The sequence below is a fragment of the Triticum dicoccoides genome, chromosome 2B (genome assembly GCF_002162155.2).
Source record: "Triticum dicoccoides isolate Atlit2015 ecotype Zavitan chromosome 2B, WEW_v2.0, whole genome shotgun sequence".
Classification (NCBI taxonomy): Eukaryota; Viridiplantae; Streptophyta; class Magnoliopsida; order Poales; family Poaceae; genus Triticum; species Triticum dicoccoides.
In genome coordinates, this window is record NC_041383.1 from 24853490 (window position 1) to 24878490 (window position 25001).

Sequence of the window (25001 nt, forward strand, 5' to 3'; positions counted from 1 at the left end):
TCCAAATTAATTGACGCTGAGTATGACAAGTCACCAGTAAGCCTCGGCAAGAGCTAGTAGGTGGGAAAATATTACTACTATTTTAGTCAAGCACTGTGTACAAGCTAAATATGCAGCAGGAACAACCAAACTTGAAGAAACTCATGCTAAAGAATTTAAAAGCTTCTGCAATACAAAGATGGCAATTCACAATTCTTGCTAGTAAATGGTATATTTAGAATCCTTGTTAGAAGCACGGATACATGCTTAGAATTCCAACATTTTACTCAATTTTTGCCATAACTTTCAAGATGCCTTGATATCTATTCCACCGATGCATCAATCAACTGCTGAAATGAAAATTATAACTAGTCACAACTAAAGCCACCAGAAATACAAGCATAAGAAGTCACAAGAAAATTGTTGCCTCCAGTTAGCAGATCTTGCTAGTAAAACAATAATATGTATGAAGGATTCTTGTTAAAATCACACATGCATGTTCAAAGATTCTTGTTAAAAGCACACATGCATGTTCAAAGATTCAATGAGCCATAGCAGCCAATGAAACATAGTAGCAGTGTTCCACACAAAGTATGCAGCGGATGGAAACAAAAAATATGCAAACCTCCATAAAACTCGTTAAACTCCAGCATCGCGCCAATAATTTCAACGTATCCGAATATCACAGACTCATAGGTGAGAATTCCCTCAAATTCACATCTCTGCGTGTGAAATCTGTGTACCCATTCTGAAATCTTTGCCAAAAACTGTTGTGTTCGAAAACAACATACTGAAGCTTGAACTCACTATATAATTGAATGTTCTGAAACAACAGTAGATTACACGATTCATGATATTTGGCAAAGCAGCAGGCTCACTATTATCATTCTAAGCATTGACTACTCACTACCTGAGACAATCTGGCAATACATTCTTTCTACAAACCAATCAAATCAAATGCATTATTTGATTCCCAACTTCCATGATCAGTCAACATAAATGCATTCGACACCGAGCACGACAACCTTGCAGTTTACACGCAATTCTCCCCTGCTGCTGCTGTTGCTGTCACAAAAGCTGTGTGTTAGTCTCCATCAAAGCGGCATGTTCCTTGTGCAAATTCTACACTTTGGTGCTATGCTTTAGGACGCAACTTGTGCGATTCCACTCTTCTAAAAAAACAATTGAAAAACACAACAACTTTCTTGCAAGTTGCAATAAGGTGATCTTATGCTCTGAAGAATCCGGAACATAGTTGACACTTGACATTTTCAAATTCAGCTTTCTTGCAACAAGGCGATCTTATACGACAATTTCAAAAACTGGACATAACTTGCAGGTAATATAGAGCAAAACAGTACCGCCGAGCTACACCAGATGCAGAAAGAATGCAAATAACTATTTTTCAAAACTCGTCGATGTCCATTCAAGCAAGGGACCAACTGCCTAACATTGTGAACCGAGAAACAACTATATTTCTTTACAGAGGGAGTAGCACGTAACTACATCACCATTAAAGTTAGGTCAGGAACATACTAAAAAATAATTAAGCAACTTAAAAGCTGATTTATATTATAAGCTGTGCGTGCAACAAAGAACAACAAGGTTGAAATAAAATAAAATTTGCAACCTAAAAGGCAAATAGATTGTACAGTAAAAAGAACAAGTTTATGAAGGGATCCTTGTTAGAATCACAGATGCATGTCCAAAAGTTCATTTCATTCAGAGTTTATTATGATTACTTCCCAGAACTAGCAGTCCTGTGTTTTTCTCTCAGTAAATGACAAACACAAAAACAAACGGTAGACACAAATTAAGCAATGGGACTTAGCAGCAAAGATACCATAACAGTATTCCATAGAAAGTTACAACAAATGAAAATCCAATCTACAATAAGATTCATTATCTCCAGATTTGTAGCAATAGTTTTAAAGCACCTAAAGGTTTGTCTGAGCATAACCATTACTTAATATACAAAGGCACTATCTTCCAGATTTCAATGCCAACTAGATACTTATTTTGCATCAACAAAGTAACTAATAATTGTAAACTCATACCGACAACTTTACATTCATTTCCGCATACGACGAACAGCTGCAGATTTCAGTGAGAACCTTCAACTTCATGCCCAGTGCCCTCATCATCACCAATCAAACACGGAGGCCAGGCCATAATATACGGATAGGCACAGTAATCAAATGTCCCATTGATCATTAACTCAATCTCCTTGGTCCCCAATGAATGGTAGAATAACCAGCTGTGTTGTGTGTCAGCAGGGGTTATGCATATCATGCACACGTACACGCATCCAGACCTAGCCTGCACAACTCTGAGTTTGCCCTCCGATTCCCCAGTCATCCGCTCAATCTCTGTGCTCAAAGAGAGTATGAGCTGCGGCACCCAAATCCCAATTCCATCACCGTCCACACCACGGGTAAAAATCATCAGATGCATATAGCAAGCAGAGCTCTCCATCCTTAGTGTCCCCGACGATGAAATCGGCCTGCCCGTAATCAGTTACCTGCGAGGGTAGATCCAGAGAGGAGACATCCATGGTAGCTGTGTTTATCCTGATCACACGTGTTTCCTCATCATAGAAAGGCCAGTAAATGGAACCATCCACCAGCATGCCAGTACCTTAGAGCATCTCCAGCCGTTCGCCCCCCGGCGCCGAAAAAGAGCGGCTTGAAGATAAGCCGGTGCTAGATTGGGCCCTGGGTTCGGTTCGCTCCCAGTCATAGGCCCATGGTCGCCGCGGGTTCGGCGAAGTTCGTTTCAAATTTTTGTAAACTCGGCGATTTTTTGTAGGAACTCGGCCATACTTCATTAAAATTTGTAAAAGAACGTAAAAACATGCAAGAACTACGCCTAACTTAAAAAAACAAACTAAAAAGTGTAGCCGCCGCCGTCGCCGCCATCGTCGTCTACATGTCGAGAAGCCTGTAGAAGCAGGTGTAGTCGCCGCCGTCGCTGTCGTCGCCGCCGTCGCCGTCATCGCGCGCCTCGCCTGCGACATCCCTACTGCAGCCCTTGCCGGGGTCGCCGACACGTGGCGGGCGCTTGACGGCCCGGCCTCGCCCTCCTCGTCGCTGTCGATGACGATAACGCCGCCCTCCTCGGCGCGGCGACGGGCCTGTTGCTTCGGGTACGCCCGGCGCTGGCGGCGCACCTGCTCGCGGACGTAGTCCTACTTCGCACATTTGAGGGCGGACTTGTCGTCGGGGGCAACCATGTCGACGTGCTCCGGCTTCACGAGGAGCAAGCCCGGCTCGGGCTTTGCCCGGACCAGGCGTAGGGAGCGCCTCACCGGTACCGTCGCAGGCGGTGAGGGCTCGTTGATGACGAGGGTGCCGCTGCAAGTGCGACGCCCGAGCGATGTCCCCTCCGGCTCAGGCCTAACGGGGTGGAGGGCCGGCGAGCCGGAGCCCGACGACGAGGACGACCCCGCCTCCATTCGCCGCGGCATTGCGAGAGAAGGACGGCCGCGTCGGGTACTCCAGCCGCAGCACGTTGCCGGTCTCGATGTGGCCGAGGACGGCGTCGAGGGTGCGGCCGGGGACGCCCCACCACTCGCGCCATCCTTCGGCGTTGAGGCGGCCGCGGGGAATGATGTCGTTGACGGAGGCGATCTGCTCCTCGCGGCGGCGCTGGAAGTACATCGTCCACAACGTTTCGCTGTCGGGCGCGTACCTCGGCTGGTTTCGCTGCTCCTCCATCAGGAAGGGGCGGATGCGGACGATCTTTGCCCGTCGTTCCGCCCCTTCGGGTACCGGCGGTATCGGGACGCCGCCGGTGCTCAGCCTCCATGCCCCCGGCACGCGCATGTCAGGGGGCGCCAGGTACTCGGCCTCGTAGAGGAGGCGCGCCTCCGGCTCTTGGAGGTGTCGGCGGCCGAAGCCGTTCGCCACTGCACCGTCGCCTGGGAACCTCTCGGCCATCTTTGCTTTGCTCGTCGGCGGGGAGAAGGTTTTTCGCGAGAGGGACAGGGGAAGGTTGTGGCGCTCACCAGCGGGGAGTGGGCGTCTTTTATAGCCGAAGCGGGGTGGCGGGGAGGCGGCATGCGAGAGGACGCGTGGCGGGAGCAAGCGGGACGCGCGTTGGCGGCGTTTTCACTGCGCCGCCCGTGAGCCATCAATGGAGGCTGACCGGCGCGGCAGCACGACAGCCTTGGCATTGATTCTCGTGGGAACCGAGGCGGTGAGGGCGACGAAGCGGCGTCTCGCTGACTCGGCGGGCCCGCGGCTCTTTCGCGCCAAAACCGCTCGTGCCAGCGCCCCCGGGCACCCCCAGCGCGCCGAGTTCGGCCTGGGTCCGCCGGCGCTGATTTCGGTCCAAGCCGGCGAAAAATGGACCCCTGGGGGTGCGACTGGGCCTTTTTCAACGTCGGTACAAAAAAATCGCCTAGGAAGTGTTGGGGAACGTAGTAATTTCAAAAAAAATCCTACGCACACGCAAGATCATGGTGATGGCATAGCAACGAGAGGGGAGAGTGCTGTCCACGTACCCTCGTAGACCGTAAGCGGAAGCGTTAGCACAACGCGGTTGATGTAGTCGTATGTCTTCACGATCCGACCGATCCAAGTACCGAACGTACGGCACCTCCGAGTTCAGCACACATTCAGCTCGATGACGATCCCCGGGCTCCGATCCAGCAAAGCTTCGGGGATGAGTTCCGTCAGCACGACGGCGTGATGACGATGATGATGTTCTACCGGCGCAGGGCTTCGCCTAAACTCCGCGACGATATGACCGAGGTGGAATATGGTGGAGGGGGACACCGCATACGGCTAAGGAACGATCCGTAGATCAACTTGTGTGTCTATGGGGTGCCCCCTGCCCCCGTATATAAAGGAGCCAGGGGGGAGGAGGCGGCCGGCCAAGGAGGGCGCGCCAAGGGGAGTCCTACTCCCACCGGGAGTAGGACTCCCTCCTTCCTTGTTGGAGTAGGAGAAGGGGGGAAAGAGGGGGAGAGGAGGAAGGAAAGGGGGCCGCACCCCTTGTCCAATTCGGACTAGAGGGGGGCTGCGCGCCTCCTTCCTTTCGGCCTCTCTCCTCTATTCCCGTATGGCCCAATAAGGCCCATATACTCCCCGGCGAATTCCGGTAACTCTCAGGTACTCCGAAAAATACCCGAATCACTTGGAACCTTTCCGAACTCCGAATATAGTCGTCCAATATATCGATCTTTACGTCTCGACCATTTCGAGACTCCTCGTCATGTCCCAGATCTCATCCGGGACTCCGAACTCCTTCGGTACATCAAAACTCATAAACTCATAATATAACTGTCATCAAAACCTTAAGCGTGCGGACCCTACGGGTTCGAGAACAATGTAGACATGACCTAGAACTATTCTTGGTCAATAACCAATAGCGGAACCTGGATGCCCATATTGGCTCCTACATATTCTACAAAGATCTTTATCGGTCAAACCGCATAACAACATACTTTGTTCCCTTTGTCATCGGTATGTTACTTGCCCGAGATTCGATCGTCGGTATCTAATACCTAGTTCAATCTCGTTACTGGCAAGTCTCTTTACTCGTTACGTAATGCATCACCCCGTAACCAACTCATTGATCACATTGCTTGCAAGGCTTATAGTGATGTGCATTACCGAGAGGGCCCAGAGATACCTCTCTGACAATCGGAGTGACACAACCTAATCTTGAAATACGCCAACTCAACATGTACCTTCGGAGACACCTGTAGTACTCCTTTATAATCACCCAGTTACGTTGTGACGTTTGGTAGCACCCAAAGTGTTCCTCCGGTAAACGGGAGTTGCATAATTCTCATAGTTACAGGAACATGTATAAGTCATGAAGAAAGCAATAGCAACATACTAAACGATCAAGTGCTAGGCTAACAGAATGGGTCATGTCAATCACATCATTCTCCTAATGATGTGATCCCATTAATCAAATGACAACTCTTTTGTCCATGGCTAGGAAACATAACCATCTTTGATAAACGAGCTAGTCAAGTAGAGGCATACTAGTGACACTATGTTTGTCTATGTATTCACACATGTATTATGTTTCCGGTTAATACAATTCTAACATGAATAATAAACATTTATCATGAAATAAGGAAATAAATAATAATTTATTATTGCCTCTAGGGCATATTTCCTTCAGGAAGGCCGTGTTGGGGGCGCGGCTGGAGATGCTCTTAAAAGCCATGTACATGGTTTTTCTAAAAAGAACATAGAAACTTTATTCATTTTCAATAACAAGTACATCGTTTATGAGGAAGGGGTACAATTTTGCTCAAGGGCTCCTCAAACCAGTTCAAAGATGGAAAAAAATCTAGCTAACTTAGCAAGTTCATGTACGACTCTATTTGCTTCTCTATTACAATGCTCAAATTTAGTAATGGGAAAGTCACATCGTCAAACAATACCGCCGCTGTACTAGATGACCGTCCTCCATTATTCAACCTATGTACATAGTTAAAACTACTCATTTGCCTAAAAAAAAGTTAAAACTTGATAAGGACCGAACCTCGTGGTGAGTTCCGACCTATTGTTGCTGCCCGATCTTTCACGGTACTCCACCTCTAGCAGCAATAGCCTCTCGCCCGCGCACGCGATGTACACGAATTAGAGGGTTTGAACCTTGCGGCTCAGCATGAGAGAAACAATCCGAACGACGGCACCTCACGCGCAAAACAATTTCCTCGCAGAAATCGCAACAAAGAGGTTTTCTAAAGCTACCTCAAAAACTTGATACGGGTGTCTACCCTCGAAAACATATATGTCTATTTCATAAAATATAACCTGACTATACAATGACCGTACTAATATACAAGCATAGCCGACTCATACATGGTTTGTCCAACACGCTTACCAGACTCCTAGCTAACCCAAAGGGAAAACAAACTTACCCATCAAAACACAACGACTGACTTGATTAAATCTTACTAGCAAACATGTCCGTACGTTGCAACGGGAGCAAAAAATTACCTCTCATACACACTCTCGATACATCAGCAAATCTCTTGAAATCGTGCACGATGCCACATGAAAAACAACATGATAAGTGATATTGTGCAAAAACATAAAGACGTGATGATTTTTGAAGTGTATTCAACGTGTTTCCAATTTAGACAATATAAATATATATCTAGTTGCAGGTATATCTTTACGCATTTGTTGTCGTTCCTCCTCGCTGGTGCCCAACAAATATTTGCGTTACGATGAAAATAGCAAAGTATATTTTATTATTTAATGATAGCATTTGCATAAGAGCATTATTTTGGCCTCCTTTATATATGTGCTTTTTTTGTAATCCAAGTCAAATCTTAATTTGGTTGCAAACATATTAGACAACTCCATAAAAAACAATCAATTTATGTAAAGCTTGTATCAGCAACATTGTACATTTTTTATACATCAGAAACATTTTATATATACACATTTAATACTTTCCAATTTCATGGTCAACATTTTTAAAACATATTTATTTTTTATGTCTAGTTTTTATACATATCCTACATTTTTTGTATACATCAGGAATATTTTTTATATACACGTTTAACATAGTCCAAATACATGTACTATTTTTGAAAACTTATTTTTTTATGTCTACTTTGTTCCACACCACATTATATATGTTTCTATACATTTTCCTTATACATCAAAAAACATTTTTTGTATGCACATTTGACACTTTTTTAATATATGATTAACATTTATTAAAGAATGAAAAATTATATTGCTATTTTTCTTTACGAACTGTACTTTTTTGTATATAATGGAAACATTTTTTGTATACATGTTTAAAATTTCTTTAGTGCATGATTAACATTCTTTCAAAGTCTGCATATAAGTGATTTTTATGATTAAAATATTTATAGTATTTCGAAATAAAGCCAAAAGAAAAAAAAATACAGAACGTATGTAAAAATAAGTGCTAGAGGCCGCTCTGGGCCAGCCCAATCGGGCGTCTGTCTAGAGAAAAGGGGGAGTAATAATAGAGAAAAGGGGGAGATGGAGGATCGAACCTAGGTCTTCTAGGTGAAGTTCCCTCAAAAAAAAAAAAAGGTCTTCTAGGTGAAAGAGGGTGAGTCCATCCAACCGGGCTGGCCAAGCCCTTGATGTAGCTTAGGGAATCAGAACTTATTGAACCAAAAGCAATGGCCGACTAAAAAAACGAATCGTTTTTCCACTTACCGGGGGCATATAAGTGGGTAAATTATGTAAACTATATGGGCAAATTCCATAACGTACGACAGAAACCCAATTTTCTTTATTATTAAATTAGGTAAAAATAAAGATAAAGATATGAAACAAAAACAACTAGTGCCACTTCTTATTTGGCGTACGTCATCCCTGGGTCTGCTTCGAGGTGGGCCCCAGCCAATGGTCTTCAAGGAAAGATAGCTCCACGTACTGCTAGTCCTAGATGATGCATGGCCGTACTTCTCCTTGCATGACAAGAATATGAATAAGAATCCTCGAAGCACCGTTTTCCTTTCAAACCAATGAACTGAATCTCTACCTCTCCAACTACAATCCCACGTATACTCAGCCATACGTACATCTTTGTTACTTGGATACGCATGGCTCAATGGTTGGAAGTAGTGCTCACGTCGCTCCTTTTCCTTATGACACCGATAAATGCCACACGTGTGGGCGTTAGGGAGACTGCCCACACATTTTGTATGGTGTATAAGAGGAACAGCCCGCATACCTACGAGTGGGCAAAACAAGTAATGCCCACACAACCCTTTTTTCCCTCCCGATCCCTCTCACGCGCGTGCGTGTGGGCGAAGTAGATAACGCCCACACGCCTCGTATGTCAGACCTCGTACCTCGTGGTCCCGCACGCCACGCGTGACAGTCACCGCGCGCCCGCAGTTGCCATGGTCCAGACCCTCGTCCATGTTCGTTTAACTGCAGTTGCCATGTCGTTGAACTACGGTTGCCATGTCGGACAACTGCAGTTGCCATGGTTGCTCAACTGCAGTTGCCATGTATGGTCTGGTCTACTGTAGTTGCCATGATTTCAAAACTTTAGGAATTGTCACATACTAACACTAGGCAGTTGAGAGAGTTGCCATGTGCTCACAAGCATGCTAGGGCAGTTGCCATGTAAAAAGGACGAGTTGCCATCTGCTTACGTGCGCGTTAGGGCAGTTGCCATGTATCATGCAAAAACACATGTCAACACACTAGGCAGTTGTCGTGTACCCTGTAAAACACAAAAAAGAGTTGACACCTGCTTATAAAGCACACTAGGGCAGTTGCCATGTGGCTGCAAAACATATGGCAACTAGCAGCTTGGGTGTGGCAGAGGAGACGGGCGTGTGGGCGAGATGTCAAATGCCCACACACCAGCCCTTATGCGTGCGTGGAAAGTGACGTGTGGGCAAACTGCTGAACGCCCACACACCAGCCCCTCCCGTGTGGTGAAACGGCCGTGTGGGCGACCGGGTGAACGCCCACACACCAGGCTAGTCCTACGTGGCACTAGAAACATGCCAAGACTCGTGCGCTCGCGAACGGATGTGGATCCACGTGTGTGGGCGAGATGCAAACGCCCACACGTGTGGGCGTTAACATTTCCGTTTTCTTAAGAAACAAATCAATATGTTCCTTATCTTATGAAACTGAATCAAGAAATACTTTCACACATGTAACAACAGGAAACGCTTTGTCCATCTCATCATCTTCACTTAATTGAAAATAATTAGGAGTGTAGATATTTCGCCCTTCTGATCCCACGGCATCATCAGCATCACCCATGTTTGTATTAAAACTACTCATCATCGGAGTCTTCGTGCCGATGCCGGATAGACGGACAAGTGTGACAACTCTTGCGCATGTGGAGGCTCCGCCTCCTCCTCCCCTTCCGCCTCCGCGTCCAGTTCGATGCGCAGTGCTTCCATCACCGTCCGTTCTTACCGGATGAACCGCCAATTGGGCTCAATGTAGACATCATCCTAGATAGACTCCAGGATGACACTATGCTCTGCCATTTCCATCGCTTGGGCAGCCTCGTACTCCACCTGCGCGACTGCCATGGCGAAGCCCGCAGCCGGCTCTGCCGCCACCTCCTCCTCCTCCCCGCCTCCTCCTCCTCATCTTCATCCTCCTTCTTCTCCCCCCCTCCCCGGCTCGGGCCAATTCGGAGGGAGGCCCGCAGCGAAACGAGCAGCTCACCTTGCAAGGATCTCCTCCAACAGCTGCAAACGACGCTCCGAAGTGACCATGATGTAGGTGGTGATCCGGCGCCTTGGCATGGTGCAATGGGTGGATTGCAAATGGTGATGGCGGAGAGAAGAAAGGGAAAATGGGGCGCATGGGGTTCGGTTGCCGCCGTCTAACTTAAATAGTCGGCCTCCTCCCTCAGGCAGCACACCGGAGCGGCGCCACGCGGCATGGAGCGGAGGAGGCGGCCGTCGGACCAACGGTCTCTTTGTATCCCCGCGTGGGCCCTATTGACATGGCAGCCATGTCCGAGCATGTCCGGACGTCCTCATATCCACACCATATATGGGTCCAGTATGGGGAGTGTCGGTCAGTCCGGGCGTTTGGGCCGACTATGGAGAGCTCGGTTGGGTGGCCAAAAATCGTCCCGAAACTGACCGGCCAATCCGTCCGGACATTTGGGGCGGGTATAGGTCCGATTGTAGATACTCTTATGGCAACTATTTTAGATGCTTGCAAAAAATGGTGGCTAAATGACATCAATGAGCTATGTACAAAAAATGTGTTCAAACATATGTGCACTGTTTGAGCGGAATTTGTATTTCGTTTGTATGGAGATCATTTGGTGTTATTTGGCCACCAAACATTGCAAGCACCTAAAACATTTGTTCATAATCAATGACATATGTAAGTGTAGTTCTCCTTACCAACTACACTTGCAGAACTAGGACATGTTTGACTGCCATCCACACTTTGCCACACTTTTATGTCACAAGTGTGGCAAATTGAGGCAAATGTTTGGTTGCAGACATAGTTGTGGTATGACACACTTTTTTAGTCACATATACACCACTTGTCATAGACTCAGTTGCTAGCCAACTTTTGCCACAAGTGTAGCGATCAATTTGGCCACCACAAAAACAGTGGTATGCCACACTTTGTGGCACACAAGTGTGGCGAAGTGTGGATGGCAACCAAACATACCCCTATTCTTCCTTTGGCTCATGTGTTATGAGGAGCTACTGCTTGTTCGTATGAAACCAACCATGGAGTTTGTCACCCCATTGCCTACCTCTGATGCAGAGGGCACAAGAAGAATGATTCAAGAATGGATGATGAGGGACAAGCCGGAGGCGGAGGCCGATAAGGGGCATCCACGAATTGATCTCAACTTAAAATGGGATATGCCCCTTTCCCACTATTGTATTTGAACAGAATGAAACAAGTAATCCTACTGTGTTAGAGAGTGATAGGTTACATAGATACATCACATGCTGATCAACAAAGTAGTACAAACAATATACCTCAAACTACTTGAGGGGGAAACAAAACAATTTCTGTAAATACATCTGTCACGGCACCGGACATGATTTCATCCCTAAAGATATCTACATCAATCCAATTTGCTACGAAAGAATTTTCTACCCTGTAAAGTAGATCTTTTACACGGTCGATGTGCATCACATGTGATCAACCTTATTGTCCAAGAGGGGTTGGAGATTACTTGCAAGGCAGTGGATAATATCCGGGAAAGCATCAAGTTCGGTAGAAGCTCCCCCACTCCATTGCTTGCAAAAAGAACCTATCTCTAGATGTCGTTACATGGTGGAATTCAACGCATTTGATGATCAAAACAGCCCTAAAGTATAGGAGAGCATTCACCACTATGAATTTGCAGGACACCACATTTACATGCCAACCTACAAATTTTGAATGGGAAACGACGGAATCTGTTCGCAGCTTGTTAGAGGTTTTCCTCGACACAACTATGGTGGTGTCCAGTAAATTATATCCAACGGCTCATTTGTATTTCCAGGAACTTTGAAAAATTCATCTAACATTGCAAAGAGAGACCAAACATAAGGATATTATCATCAAATCTATGGTTGAAGCAATGCAAGAAAAGTTCATGAAGTACTGGAAGCTGTCATACTTGACCATTTGTCTCCCGGTCATACTCGACCCAAGGTATAAGTTCAAATTCTTGGAGTTTTGCTTGAAATCTGGACTTGAAAGTGAAGCAACGAGATATCTTGCTAAAGTGAAGAGAACATTCATACTCGACACAAGAAGAATGATTCAAGAATGGATGATGAGGGACAAGCCGGAGGCGGAGGCCGATAAGGGGCATCCACGAATTGATCTCAACTTAAAATGGGATATGCCCCTTTCCCACTATTGTATTTGAACAGAATGAAACAAGTAATCCTACTGTGTTAGAGAGTGATAGGTTACATAGATACATCACATGCTGATCAACAAAGTAGTACAAACAATATACCTCAAACTACTTGAGGGGGAAACAAAACAATTTCTGTAAATACATCTGTCACCGCACCGGACATGATTTCATCCCTAAAGATATCTACATCAATCCAATTTGCTACGAAAGAATTTTCTACCCTGTAAAGTAGATCTTTTACACGGTCGATGTGCATCACATGTGATCAACCTTATTGTCCAAGAGGGGTTGGAGATTACTTGCAAGGCAGTGGATAATATCCGGGAAAGCATCAAGTTCGGTAGAAGCTCCCCCACTCCATTGCTTGCAAAAAGAACCTATCTCTAGATGTCGTTACATGGTGGAATTCAACGCATTTGATGATCAAAACAGCCCTAAAGTATAGGAGAGCATTCACCACTATGAATTTGCAGGACACCACATTTACATGCCAACCTACAAATTTTGAATGGGAAACGACGGAATCTGTTCGCAGCTTGTTAGAGGTTTTCCTCGACACAACTATGGTGGTGTCCAGTAAATTATATCCAACGGCTCATTTGTATTTCCAGGAACTTTGAAAAATTCATCTAACATTGCAAAGAGAGACCAAACATAAGGATATTATCATCAAATCTATGGTTGAAGCAATGCAAGAAAAGTTCATGAAGTACTGGAAGCTGTCATACTTGACCATTTGTCTCCCGGTCATACTCGACCCAAGGTATAAGTTCAAATTCTTGGAGTTTTGCTTAAAATCTGGACTTGAAAGTGAAGCAACGAGATATCTTGCTAAAGTGAAGAGAACATTCAAAGATCTATTAGTTAAATATTCTGTGCATGAGGGTGACTCAGATATGGGAAATGATCAAGGAACCAGCAATGTTGGTACAAGTATTGGTAACCCATGGGATCTGTCGGGGATATACCCCGCGGTATGACCCGACCGGGTATATGACCCGGTCGGACTTGATGTTTCATTGGTAACCGCCAGAGGATTGGCGACTCACGTGTCCGGCGGCTCACTGGTGTGACGACTCACGAGCCTGAAGACTCATGGGTGACCCGGCGGGTGCTTCAGACGGACGACAAGGCCCAAGGCCCAATATGCCGGTTCATATAAAGGTGGGCCGGCTTAAGAGGAAAGGGATGACGAATATTTCCTTTACGAGGAAGCAAGACCCGGACTTGTAGTCAACTTGTAAGAAAAGATAAGACTAGTCCTAGTCCTACTAGGACTCCACATGTAACCCGCCCCTCTAACTTATATAAGGAGGGGCAGGGCTCCCCAAAGAGGGAGAGGAAACAAGAAACAACAATCTTTAGGGCTAGACACAAGGAGCCGGCTTACCGGCGACTCCCTCATGAGCATAATGTGACCTAGCCACAAACAGCATGTAGGGTTATTACCGGATGATGTTTCCCGGGGCCCGAAGCTGTCTAAACCCTTGTCTTGCGTGTTGATCCGCCCTGCGTCTCTCGTCCTGCTCAACCCCACTCAAGCTATCACATAGATGCGTTGGCCTCGCGAATAAGTCCTGACACTAAGGACATCTGACGTGACAATTCCACGACAGTTGGCGTCCACCGTGGGGCTCGCGCACGATGGTATTGAGTTCTTGGAGGGATTTATCCCAAGGATTAAGAAGCTCGCAAATCGGCTGGATCAGGAAGAGCCAAGGTCAGATCTATACCGACTCCGTGTTCATCAGTCCAACCCTAATTGCCGCGGACGGCCGCGCGTCCGAAAGCAGCCTGTAGTTCTACTGCTCAGTCACCCGGAGAAGGTCACGTGGAATCTGTGCATCAGTCAAATCCCTTGTACAGTACAAGCACTGGGTGAATTCTTGGTATGCTGGATTTATTTACTAGATGGACGGACGATACAAAAAAAACATTATCGGATCGTCGCTAAAGACGATTCATGTGAAGGGACAGCAGCGGCGTCCTCCGTTGCGCGTAAACCGCGCTGGGTCAACTCCACGAGATAGAACTAGCAAGGACCCACACAGGCCCGGTCTCGGTTCCCAAGAGCAAGCTTTGTGTGTACATCACGGATTCTCAAGGGATTTGCCTTTTTTACTCAAGAGTGCGTGCACAACAAGACAAGCCACTACCATCGTTGCTAATCTGACGCTACTTCAAAGAAGAAAAAGAAGAGAATTGGCGAAACGATGCGGTTAGACCACCACCGCAGTCTCGCAATCTGCCGCTTCAGATTGTTTTATCTGCAGCCGTAACCCGCCGAGACCGACAATCAATCTCTGCTGTTGCGTTGCCCTACAAAGGCGTACATTATCTATCAAGTCACTGGGTCACGGATCATCTGCTAGGCTTGTTCACCTGCGTGTGGTTGTGTACACGCGTAATTCCAGAGGAATCCGACTAGATGGAGTACTACTCCCTGGCGTAAAGACCAAGGCCTGCAAATCAAGTTGCACTTTTTTAATCCGTCTGCTACACGGAGAGGAAAACCTCATAAGGACAGGACGCAGGTTCAAATCCAGTCATTATTTAAAGGTACCCGCGTCGCCGAAGTACCTTTTGCCAGCTGCCTGCCACGCAGTTGGTTGCCTCGATGTGTGTGGGTATCTGATGCCCATATGAAGATGGACAAAAATCACCAGATGGTTGAAAAAAAAACGGAGGAAGTACTAGTATGCTAGCCTATATTTTGACTACGGAGTCATTTGACCAGTCTATACGGACATCTTCCGTCCAAATACATCAGGTTATATTCATCCAGTCCATTTGATCAGTACATATTAAATTGTTTGAGAACAATTATTTTGGCCTGTGGTATTCTTTCACAGGACCATTATTCATTACAAAAGCCTACTCGCCCGCATCCATGCTGTTTCCAACACTGCGGCCGACTCTCTCGTCCGCGCCGGCTTACAAACGTCGTGGCCATCTCTCGCGACCGCGCCGGCTTACAACACCGTGGCCGTCTCTCGCGACCGCGCCGGCTTGCAACGCCGTGGCCGTCTCTCGCGACCGCGCCGGCTTGCAATGCCGTGGCCGTCTCTCGCGACCGCGCTGGCTTGCAACGCTGTGGCCGTCTCTCGCGACCGCACCGGCTTACAACGCCGTGGCCGTCTCTCGCGACCACGCCGGCTTGCAACGCCGTGGCCGTCTCTCGCGACCGCGCCGGCTTACAACGCCGTGGCCGTCTCTCGCGACCACGCCGGCTTGCAACGCCGTGGCCGTCTCTCGCGATCGCGCCGGCTTGCAACGCCGTGGCCGTCTCTCGCGATCGCGCCGGCTTACAACAAGGAGGACGACTCGCCCGTCCGCACCGGCTTACAAACGATGCGACTGATTCATCTGTCTGCTCCCGTGGCCGACTCACCCGTGAGTGATTTCAACTTAACCTAGTGATCATCAACTTCATGGCGGATTATTTCTGGCCTGACACATCAGGTGATATCCATTTTAAATATATTTTATTGGCACATATTATCTTTGTCAAAGATTAGTTTATCTTTGCCTTGGTCTGCAATATTGTTGATGCAAGATAATTGTTCACTACATCAAAACGACGTGGTTGACTCGCCTGCGCCGGTTTACAGCACCGCGGCCGATTCATCCATCTGAGCCGCCTCTGATGCGGCAGTCGTCTTTACCGTCCGTCTCTCATGGCCTGGTCTACATCAACACATCGGGCCGCACCTGTCTGCATGAGTTGTTTATTGAGTATGAGCAAGTCACTACTTGGGAAGCTCGGTTTTCTTCCAACAAATTGGAGGCAACTTATCATGTATTATCAGCCGTCGTCTGCACTCGATGGTTCAATGGGCAGGCGCACAAGTCGCCGCCACTACAATTTGGTTAACTTCAAACAGCCAGTTGGAAGGAACCATTGGCCGAGTTGCTGACACGGTTCATACGGGATCATTTATAACCCGCCGTAGTCACCTCAACCTTCTATGGATTCACATCGCACTATCAACGCCAATGACGTACACCTTCTGCTATGGTCAAATATGGAGAATCTCAAGCCAACTCCTCGAGTCGTCTTGAGACTCGGGGGCTACAATGGTATGACTCGGCAAAATTAGCCTGTTTCAATAAATTCAAGAGCTCCGGGTCATTGAAGGGAAAAATAACCCAGCCCCGGAGATTACTGCTAGATCGATGAAAATTTAAAAGCCATCAGAAGATTTCCGGTTCAAAATAAGGATTTTGGTTTAAAATCCGGTTCAAGGGACATTTTTCTCCCACAAAGCACCGAAGCTCTCAAATCCGGTTCAAAATCCGGCCCAAGCTCTCAAATCCGGTTCAAAATCCGGCTCAAGGTAAATTTTTTCCTCACAAATTTTTTAAAGCTTTCAAATCCGGTTTAAAGTTCCGGTTCAAAAAGCATTAATCTCTCGCAAGTTCGAGTTCTCAGAAAAGTTAAAGGTTGCCAAAAGAACTTGTTGCCATGATGCACGGTTCAAACTTGGGTATCCTGCCTTACGACTTATCTTATTATGATCACTTGGGGGCTTCCTGCTCATCGAGCATAGCTATCAGTACCCTCTTGATCGACGCAATGCCAAAACTTATATGATCACTTGGGGGCTTCCTGTTCAAACATAGGTCGTATTCGAACCAAAGAGAACATAATTGTCGATACCCTCTTGATCGGCAATACTGCCAAACCCACTAGGATTATATCAAATATGCAAGTCCCATGTCACTGCCAGCATGCACCATGGCACTTGGGGGCTAATGCAAAGTCATTTTTTGCTCAACTTATTGAAGACCCGACTCATCACATTCTAAATGAGTTGGCCCTTGGGGGCTACCAATTGCTCCTGTCAAAAATTCAAGGTACACAAACATTACTCCATTATATTGAAAGGTCCACTATTTAGTTGGTGGAGTACAAAGCTCTTAACCTTGTGGACATGGGTTCAAGCCCCATGGCGGAGACTATATTATATGATGCTATTATCAATTATATACAAAGTCTCAGCTCAGTATTATCTTACTAGGCCGGCCCTTGGGGGCTACACATTGCTGTTCAAATTTACATGGTTATATCTACAAAGTTCCTGCTCATTATTGCATAATGACCCGGCCCTTGGGGGCTACACTAGTTGAAGTTTTCATGGGCATAAAACAATTACAAGTCCCAGGTTGCTGCAAGCATGACAACCCGGCACTTGGGGGCTACATGTGTGGAATATTCAGTTTATATGATTGAGATGAATAAACCGGATTTCTTCAAGGATGCAACATTTATTGGAGCAAGTCTTAAACCATCACTTTGTTCTGCTCAAGACTTGGGGGCTACATGTAATATGGATATAAGGGAGAAAAATCTTCAAATTATCAGTTTTGAGCAAATGAGGAGGATCAATTACATAAACCGGTGTCAACAACAATTATGACCCGGCATCGTCTGTTTTATAATCCGGTAGTTTTTGGTAATGATAAACCGGCAAGTTTTACATCTTCAAGCCGGCTGAATATCAGATGAGTATTTGAAGACCAGAATTATTTAACCCGACGCCTTGGAAGCCGACTCAAGTAGATTATTCTTCACAATTTTTTTCTGTGAGAAACCAACATCAGCAATTGAGTATGAAGCTAGCTTATTTGACCTGGGTTTTCTAGATGAAGGAAATGACAATTGGACTTAAGGATAACCAGGTCCTATCTCAGGAGAATATTTAACCCGGAGCACAAGGAATTAAGGATGATCAGGTGCCGCCGTATAAGAATTTTTAACCCGGAGCACAACCTGTCAAATTGTTCTTGAGTTATTTTGCAGGGTTAGTTTAACATGGATAAATCTAGATTAAACTGGGGGCTAATGTCGGAGATATACCCCGCGGTATGACCCGGCTGGATATATGACCCGGCCGGACTTGATGTTTCATTGGTAACCGCCAGAGGATTGGCGACTCACGTGTCCGGCGGCTCACTGGTGTGACGACTCACGAGCCTGAAGACTCATGGGTGACCCGGCGGGTGCTTCAGACGGACGACAAGGCCCAAGGCCCAATATGTCGGTTCATATAAAGGTGGGTCGGCTTAAGAGGAAAGGGATGACAAATATTTCCTTTACGAGGAAGCAAGACCCGGACTTGTAGTCAACCTGTAAGAAAAGATAGACTAGTCCTAGTCCTACTAGGACTCCACATGTAACCCGCCCCTCTAACTTATATAAGGAGGGGCAGGGCTCCCCAAAGAGGGAGAGGAAACAAGAAACAACAATCTCTAAGGCTAGACACAATGAGCCGACTTACCGGCGACTCCCTCATGAGCATAATGAGACCTAGCCACAAACAACATGTAGGGTTATTACCGGATAATGTTTCCCGGGGCCCGAAGCTGTCTAAATCCTTGTCTTGCGTGTTGATTCGCCCTGCGTCTCTCATCCTGCTCAACCCCTCTCAAGCTACCACATAGATGCGTTGGCCTCGCGACTAAGTCCTGACACTAAGGACATCTGACGTGACAATTCCACGACAGGATCAATGGAGCAAACATGTTAAGCAACATCAACAAAATCGAGCAAAGCTGAGTGAACTTGATATTTACCCAAAAGATGATGTTTGCCCGCAAGAAGATGGCTTCGACATACTATGTTGGTGGTCCAATAATGCACACAAGTACCCCCATAGCATCTCGGATAGCAAAGGATGTATTGGTTGAACCTGCATCTACTGTAGCATGAGGGTCAACCTTCTCCACTGGAGGAAGAATACTCAGTGACTATAGGGCCCAGTTCTTTTGGCCAATTCTCCCAGAATCTTGAGAATCGACCCTCCACCCAGCTTCTTCCAAAATCTTGAACACATATTCTTTTTTTTTAAATCCTAGTTGTTTACATCCTAACTAGCTAGGATTGTAAAAAAAATATGGGTTCAAGATTCTGGGAGAAGCTAGGTGGAGGGTCGATTCTCAAGATCCTGGGAGAATTGGCCCAAAGAACTGGGCCTAGGACCAAAATGATATGAACCATTGCAGATGCATTAATCTATCTACAAGAATGCGACCTTGTGGTAACAAACTCTCTTTTTAGTGATATTTAGTATTCTTTGGTGTTATGATGATAAAACTTTAACAATTTATTTTCTCTCATTCCAGGAACTAATCATGTGGACACGATAATAAACGATGTTATTTATGGAACACGCACCGATATTGATGGTCATTAATTGCAGCATTAGGTAAGTCTAATCTTGAAGTACATATGTTCATGTACTCATGTCTAGATTTCTGTTTCATGAGCTGGATTCATAAAAAATTATGTGTCTTGTTAGATCTCCTTTGAAAGTTTTCTCTAGCTTATTAAAGTGGGGATGGATTGGGAAATAAGATAAATGCATGTTCTGTGATCAAGTGATAATGATGAGCACCTTATCGTTGGTTGTGCACTTGCTAGATTTATCTGTGGGATTGCAGAATGCTCAACTTGAAACAGATAGTATGCCCAGTAGTTTGCAGAGTAAGATATGTGGGTTATGAGTTTTTATGCTAAAGCTGGGAAATTTGCAGTTGTTCTTCAGTCCAATTTATACCATGAATATTTGTCAATTTACTATGCAAAGTGAATATGCTACAGAACAGTAACATGAATGCACTGTCAATTTACTACTTAGTGTGCAAGGTCAATTTATACCATGCCTTTTTTTTCTTCTCCCATTTTAGGCCATGAATGTTAATTTCAGAGAAGTCAGGAAATCACTACTATTTTTTGTTTTAAATTTCAGATACTGGAAACCACTGCTCCTTGGCAAATGCAATTGCTACAAGATTCACCCTGGTTCAAGGAGAAGGCAACCAGAAACCAAGCACCACCCTGGTTCTCCTACGAGTTTCGAAGATTAATGTGTCAATAGCAATATCTCATAGATGTGTTGTCTGCTGCCTGATGTGAATTCTGTAGATTTTTATTCTTCTATGCCTTATATTCACAGCCTACTTTATAGCTGATGTGTAGCGTTGATTGATACACACATATAGTGCTGATTATCTGAATTTTCCTCTGAGATCCAGGCGATGTGTAGTGTTGATTGATACACACATGTAGCTGGCCGGTGTATGCGGGCTAATGCGGGATGCCGCACTGTCCGGCCCTAATTATACCGGTGTGTGGCGGCCACCCGCAAACTCCCACATTAGCCGCACTGTCCCGCTTAGTTCTGTGACGGACACCCGCATCCCGCCCCGCTTGAAACCTGAGAGATGCGGCAAAAATATCACTAAAAAAATGCGGAAAAATGAACAACCAGTTCCATATTGGCTATCTGTCTGTATATCAAAATATAAGACGTTTTTTAGGCTTAGATTGAGCCTAAAACGTCTCTGGCCCATCAAGGCACCAAATACAAGTATGGCAAGTCACCAAAAAAAGAGCTAGTAGGTGGGAAAATATCCGGATTTCAGTTAAGCACTTGATACAAGCTAAATCATGCTATTACCTGGGCATATGCAGCAGGAACAACCGAACTTGAAGAAACTCCAAAAAATTTAGAATCTTCTGCAATACAAGTCACAGTAAATAGTATGTATGCCAGGGAATTATTGTTAGAAGCACGGACGCATTTTTATAATTCCATTTTACTGAAATTTTACACTTACAAGATTCCTTGATGTCTATTCCAGCAATGCATCAATCAACTGCTTAAACTAAGTGAAAATTGTAACAAGTCAGAGCTCGCAACTAAGCCACCGGAAGTATAACAAGTCACAAGAAATTTGCTGTCGCCAGTTAGCAGATCTTGTTAGCAAAATGGGATTCTTGCTAAAAGCACAGATACATCTTCAAATATTGAATTCATTCAAAGGTTTCTCTCAACAAATGAACAACACAACAGTCCTGGTTTCTCTCAACAGATGAACAACACAAATTGGTTGATGAGGCCTAGCAGCCAATGCAACTTAGCAGTGTTCCACAGAAAGTATGCAGCAGATGAAAAATCCAAACCTCCATAAAACTCATTAACTCCAGCATCAGGCCAATAATTTCAACGTATCCGAATATCACATATTCATAGGTGAGAATTCCCTCGAAATTTCACATCTCTGCGAGTGAAATCATTATTCCCCTGAACTCGTCTGTGTACCTATTTTGAAATCTTTGCAAAAAAAAAATGTTGTATTTGAAAACAACATATTGAAGCTTGAACTCACTTTATAACTGAATGTTCTGAAAGCCCTAAAAAAACCTGAACGTTCTGAAATGACAGTAGATTACACGATTCATGATATTTGGCAAAGCAGCAGGCTCACTATATCATTCTAATCATTAACCACTCACTATATACGTGAGACAATCTGGCAATAGATTATTTCTACAAACCAATCAAATCAACTGCATTATTTGATTCCCAACTTTCCATGGTCAGTCAACATAAATGCGTTCGACACCGAGCACGACAACCTTGCAGCTTACACGCAAATCTCCCCTGCTGTTGCTGTCACAAAGGCAGTGTGTTAGTCTACATCAAAACGGCATGTTAATCTTGTGCAAATTCTACCCTTTGGTGCAATGCTTTAAGATGCAACTTGTGCTATTCTACTCTTCCAAGAAAACAATTGAAAAACGCAACAACTTTCTTGCAATAAGGTGATTTTATACTCTGAAGAAACAGGAACATAGTTGACACTTGACATTTTCAAATTCAGTTTTCTTGCAACAAGGTGATCTCTTACACGACAATTTTAAGAACTGGACATAAAGTGCAGGTAATATAGAGCAAAACAGTACCGCCGAGCTACACCAGATGAAGAAAGAATGCAAATAACTATTTTTCAAAACTGGTCGATGTCCAGTCAAGCAAGGGTGCAACTGCCTAACATTGTGAACTGAAATACAACTATATTTCTTTACAGAAGTAGTAGCAAGTAACTACATCACCATTAAAGTTAGGTCGGGAACATACTAAAATATAATTAAGCACTTAAAAGCTGATTTATATTATTAGCTGTGCCGCAACAAAGAACAAAGGTTGAAATAAAATAAAATTTGCAACCTAAAAGACAAAGAGATTGTACAGTAAAAAGAACAAGTTTATGAAGGGATCCTTGTTAGAATCACAGATGCATGTCCGAAAATTCATTTCATTCAGAGTTTATTATGATTACTTCCCAGAACTAGCAGTCTTGTGTTTTCTCTCTGTAAATAAAAAACACAAACACAAACGGTAGACACAAATTAAGCAATGGGACTTAGCAGCAAAGATACCATAGCAGTATTCCATAGAAACTTACAACAGATGAAATCCAATCTACAACAAGATTCATTATCTCCAGATTTGTAGCAATAGTTTTAAAGCATCTAAACGTTTGTATGAGCCTAACCACTACTTAAGATACAAAGGCACTATCCTCTGGATTTCAATGCCAACTAGATATTATTTTGCATCAACAAAGTAATTAATAATTGTAAACTCATACCCACAACTGCAGATTTTAGTGAGAACCTTCAACTTCATGCCCAGTGGCCCCATCATCACCAATCAAACAAGGAGGCCAGGCCATAATATACGGATAGGCATAGTCATCAAATGTCCCATTGATCAGTAACTCAATCTCCGTGGTCCCCAATGAATGGTAGAATAACCAGCTGCGTTGTGTGCCAGCAGGGGTTATGCATGTCAAGTACAAGTACACGCATCCAGACCTAGCTTGCACAACTCTGAGTTTGCCCTCCGATTCCCCACTCGTCCGGTCAATCTCTGCGCTCAATGAGAGTATGAGCTGCGGCACCCAAATCCCAATTCCATCACCGTCCACACCACGGATCCAAGCATGGAGGTAAAAATCATCAGATGCATATAGCATGCAGAGCTCTCCATCCTTAGTGTCCCCAACGATGAAATCGGCCTGTCCGTAATCAATTACCCGCGAGGGTAGATCCAGAGAGGAGAAATCCATGGTGGCTGTGTTTATCTTAATCACACTTCTTCCCTCATAGAAAGGGCAGTAAACGGAGCCATCCACCAGCGTGTTAGCACCGTACATTAGGCCATACTCACGGCCGATTTCCGCCCATGGGTGGATGACCCAATCCCTCGTCCCCGACGAGAAGACGGCGGCGCGAACCCTAGACACGTCGGCGCAGACGCAGACCACGCCGAACGACCTAGGGTTCTCCTCGGAAGACAGCAATAGGAAGCTAAGGAAGGCGAATTCGCTGGTACCCCCGTCCACGACGTCGTCGGGCACCGGGATGGTGTCCACCTCCCAGGTCATGGGGTTCACCGCGGCCAAGGCCCGGAAGGTGTTCCACAAGAGGATGTAGCCGTGGCGGCAGTCCGTGACGGTCCAGCCCCTGGGCGCGACGTCGCCCAGCGGGAGGGAGGTGAGGAAGAAGTCGCCGCGGCGGAGGGCGGCGATGACGTCCGGATCTGAGCGGCGCAGGGGGGCGAAGGAGGGGGCGGTGCTGTCGTCGACCTCGAGGAAGATCCCGAGTGGGGGCGCCGGGTGGAGGGCGCGGAAGAGGCGGCGGAAGGGCCGGGAGGAGCGGACGGCGCCGAGCCAGGAGCGGCAGGTGAGCGCGGCGCGGACGAGGGCCGGCAGGTTCGGCAGCCGGAGGAAGATCTCCAGGAGCTGGTCTTGGCCCAGCGAGGATATGGTTGTGGTTCCGTCGCCGGCGGTGGCGAGGGTGGTGGTGGTGGTGGTGGCCGTGGAGGGGATCGACGGAGGTTTGGTTGCTGGCGCAGCCGCCGCCGGCGGCGGCAGCTCGCTGCTCATTGCTGGAGAGTGGACTCGATGGAGATTCTGGATCCCTGGCCTTTTTTTTTTAGCAAAATCTGGATCAGTACGAATGGACTAAACCCATCTTAGGCTTCATGGTTTGGGCCCATGTACGCAGTAGTCCAAGTAGCCCATGCTTTACAATTCTCTCTCGAAAAAAAAGCCCATGATTTAGAATTAGACACAGTAAAAAAAAATTGTTATCTAAAAAAAACAGTAATTTTTTTGGGGGAGCTCTATAGGACGCTCTATGCACGAGATCACTAGTTCAAGGTTACCCTACATTTCACCTTCTCTGATGCTGACACGTGACACATTGCATGTGCGCCACTTGTGCAACCATGGAGTTTTCCTTTTTTTTTTGTTTTTCAAAATGTTGTATCTCTTGAACCGTGCATCCAAGTAACAAACGTTTTCATTGTTGAATTTCTCGCCTCGAGATCTTCAAAAATAGATACCATGTTAATAGATTCCGACGAACTTCTTTGGCGGGAAAAAAATCGGGAACAAAAACCAGAATTTTAAAAATAAAAAATGATAAAAACCAAACAAAAAACCCCCAAAAATCCAAAAAAAGAAACTAACAAAAGAAATCCGAAAGCACGGTCATGCTTTTTCACCTTTTTTAGGAAGTACAACCGTGGAAGCATAGCTGAGCTTCTCTTATGGAAGCATAGGGTATACTTCTTGCAACAACACAATTGTACTTCTTGTCTAATCATAACTGTGTTTCTCGTGGAAAAATAGGTTGTGCTTCTCACGGAAATACATCTGCGCCTTTCCATTATCGGAAGCACGGATGTGATTCTCATGGAAGGACAAACTATGTTTTCCCTTTTCAGGAAGCATAATTGTGTTTCTCGCAGAGAAAGCGCTGCCTAACAAAATAAATAGATAAAATTTAAAAAATTCACCAAAACCTAGAAAATCCAGTCAAAAAT

The 25001-nt window shown here is 45.6% G+C and overlaps 1 protein-coding gene across 2 annotated transcripts; it reads right to left on the reverse strand.

The window, feature by feature from the left end:
• Positions 1-983: 983 nt before the first annotated feature.
• On the reverse strand, positions 984-24089 carry LOC119361893. Of its 2 annotated transcripts, none has more exons than XM_037627058.1 (2): positions 22759-24089; positions 984-1044 (listed from the first exon to the last, which is right to left on the reverse strand). In XM_037627058.1, exon 1 carries the CDS (start codon positions 24055-24057, stop codon positions 22774-22776), a length of 1284 nt encoding a protein of 427 aa, XP_037482955.1. In that variant the 5' UTR covers positions 24058-24089; the 3' UTR covers positions 984-1044; positions 22759-22773. The 2 variants fall into 2 exon arrangements, with proteins under 2 accessions (XP_037482955.1, XP_037482954.1); XM_037627057.1 differs by lacking the exon at positions 984-1044 and adding an exon at positions 21123-21776.
• Positions 24090-25001: the final 912 nt, after the last annotated feature.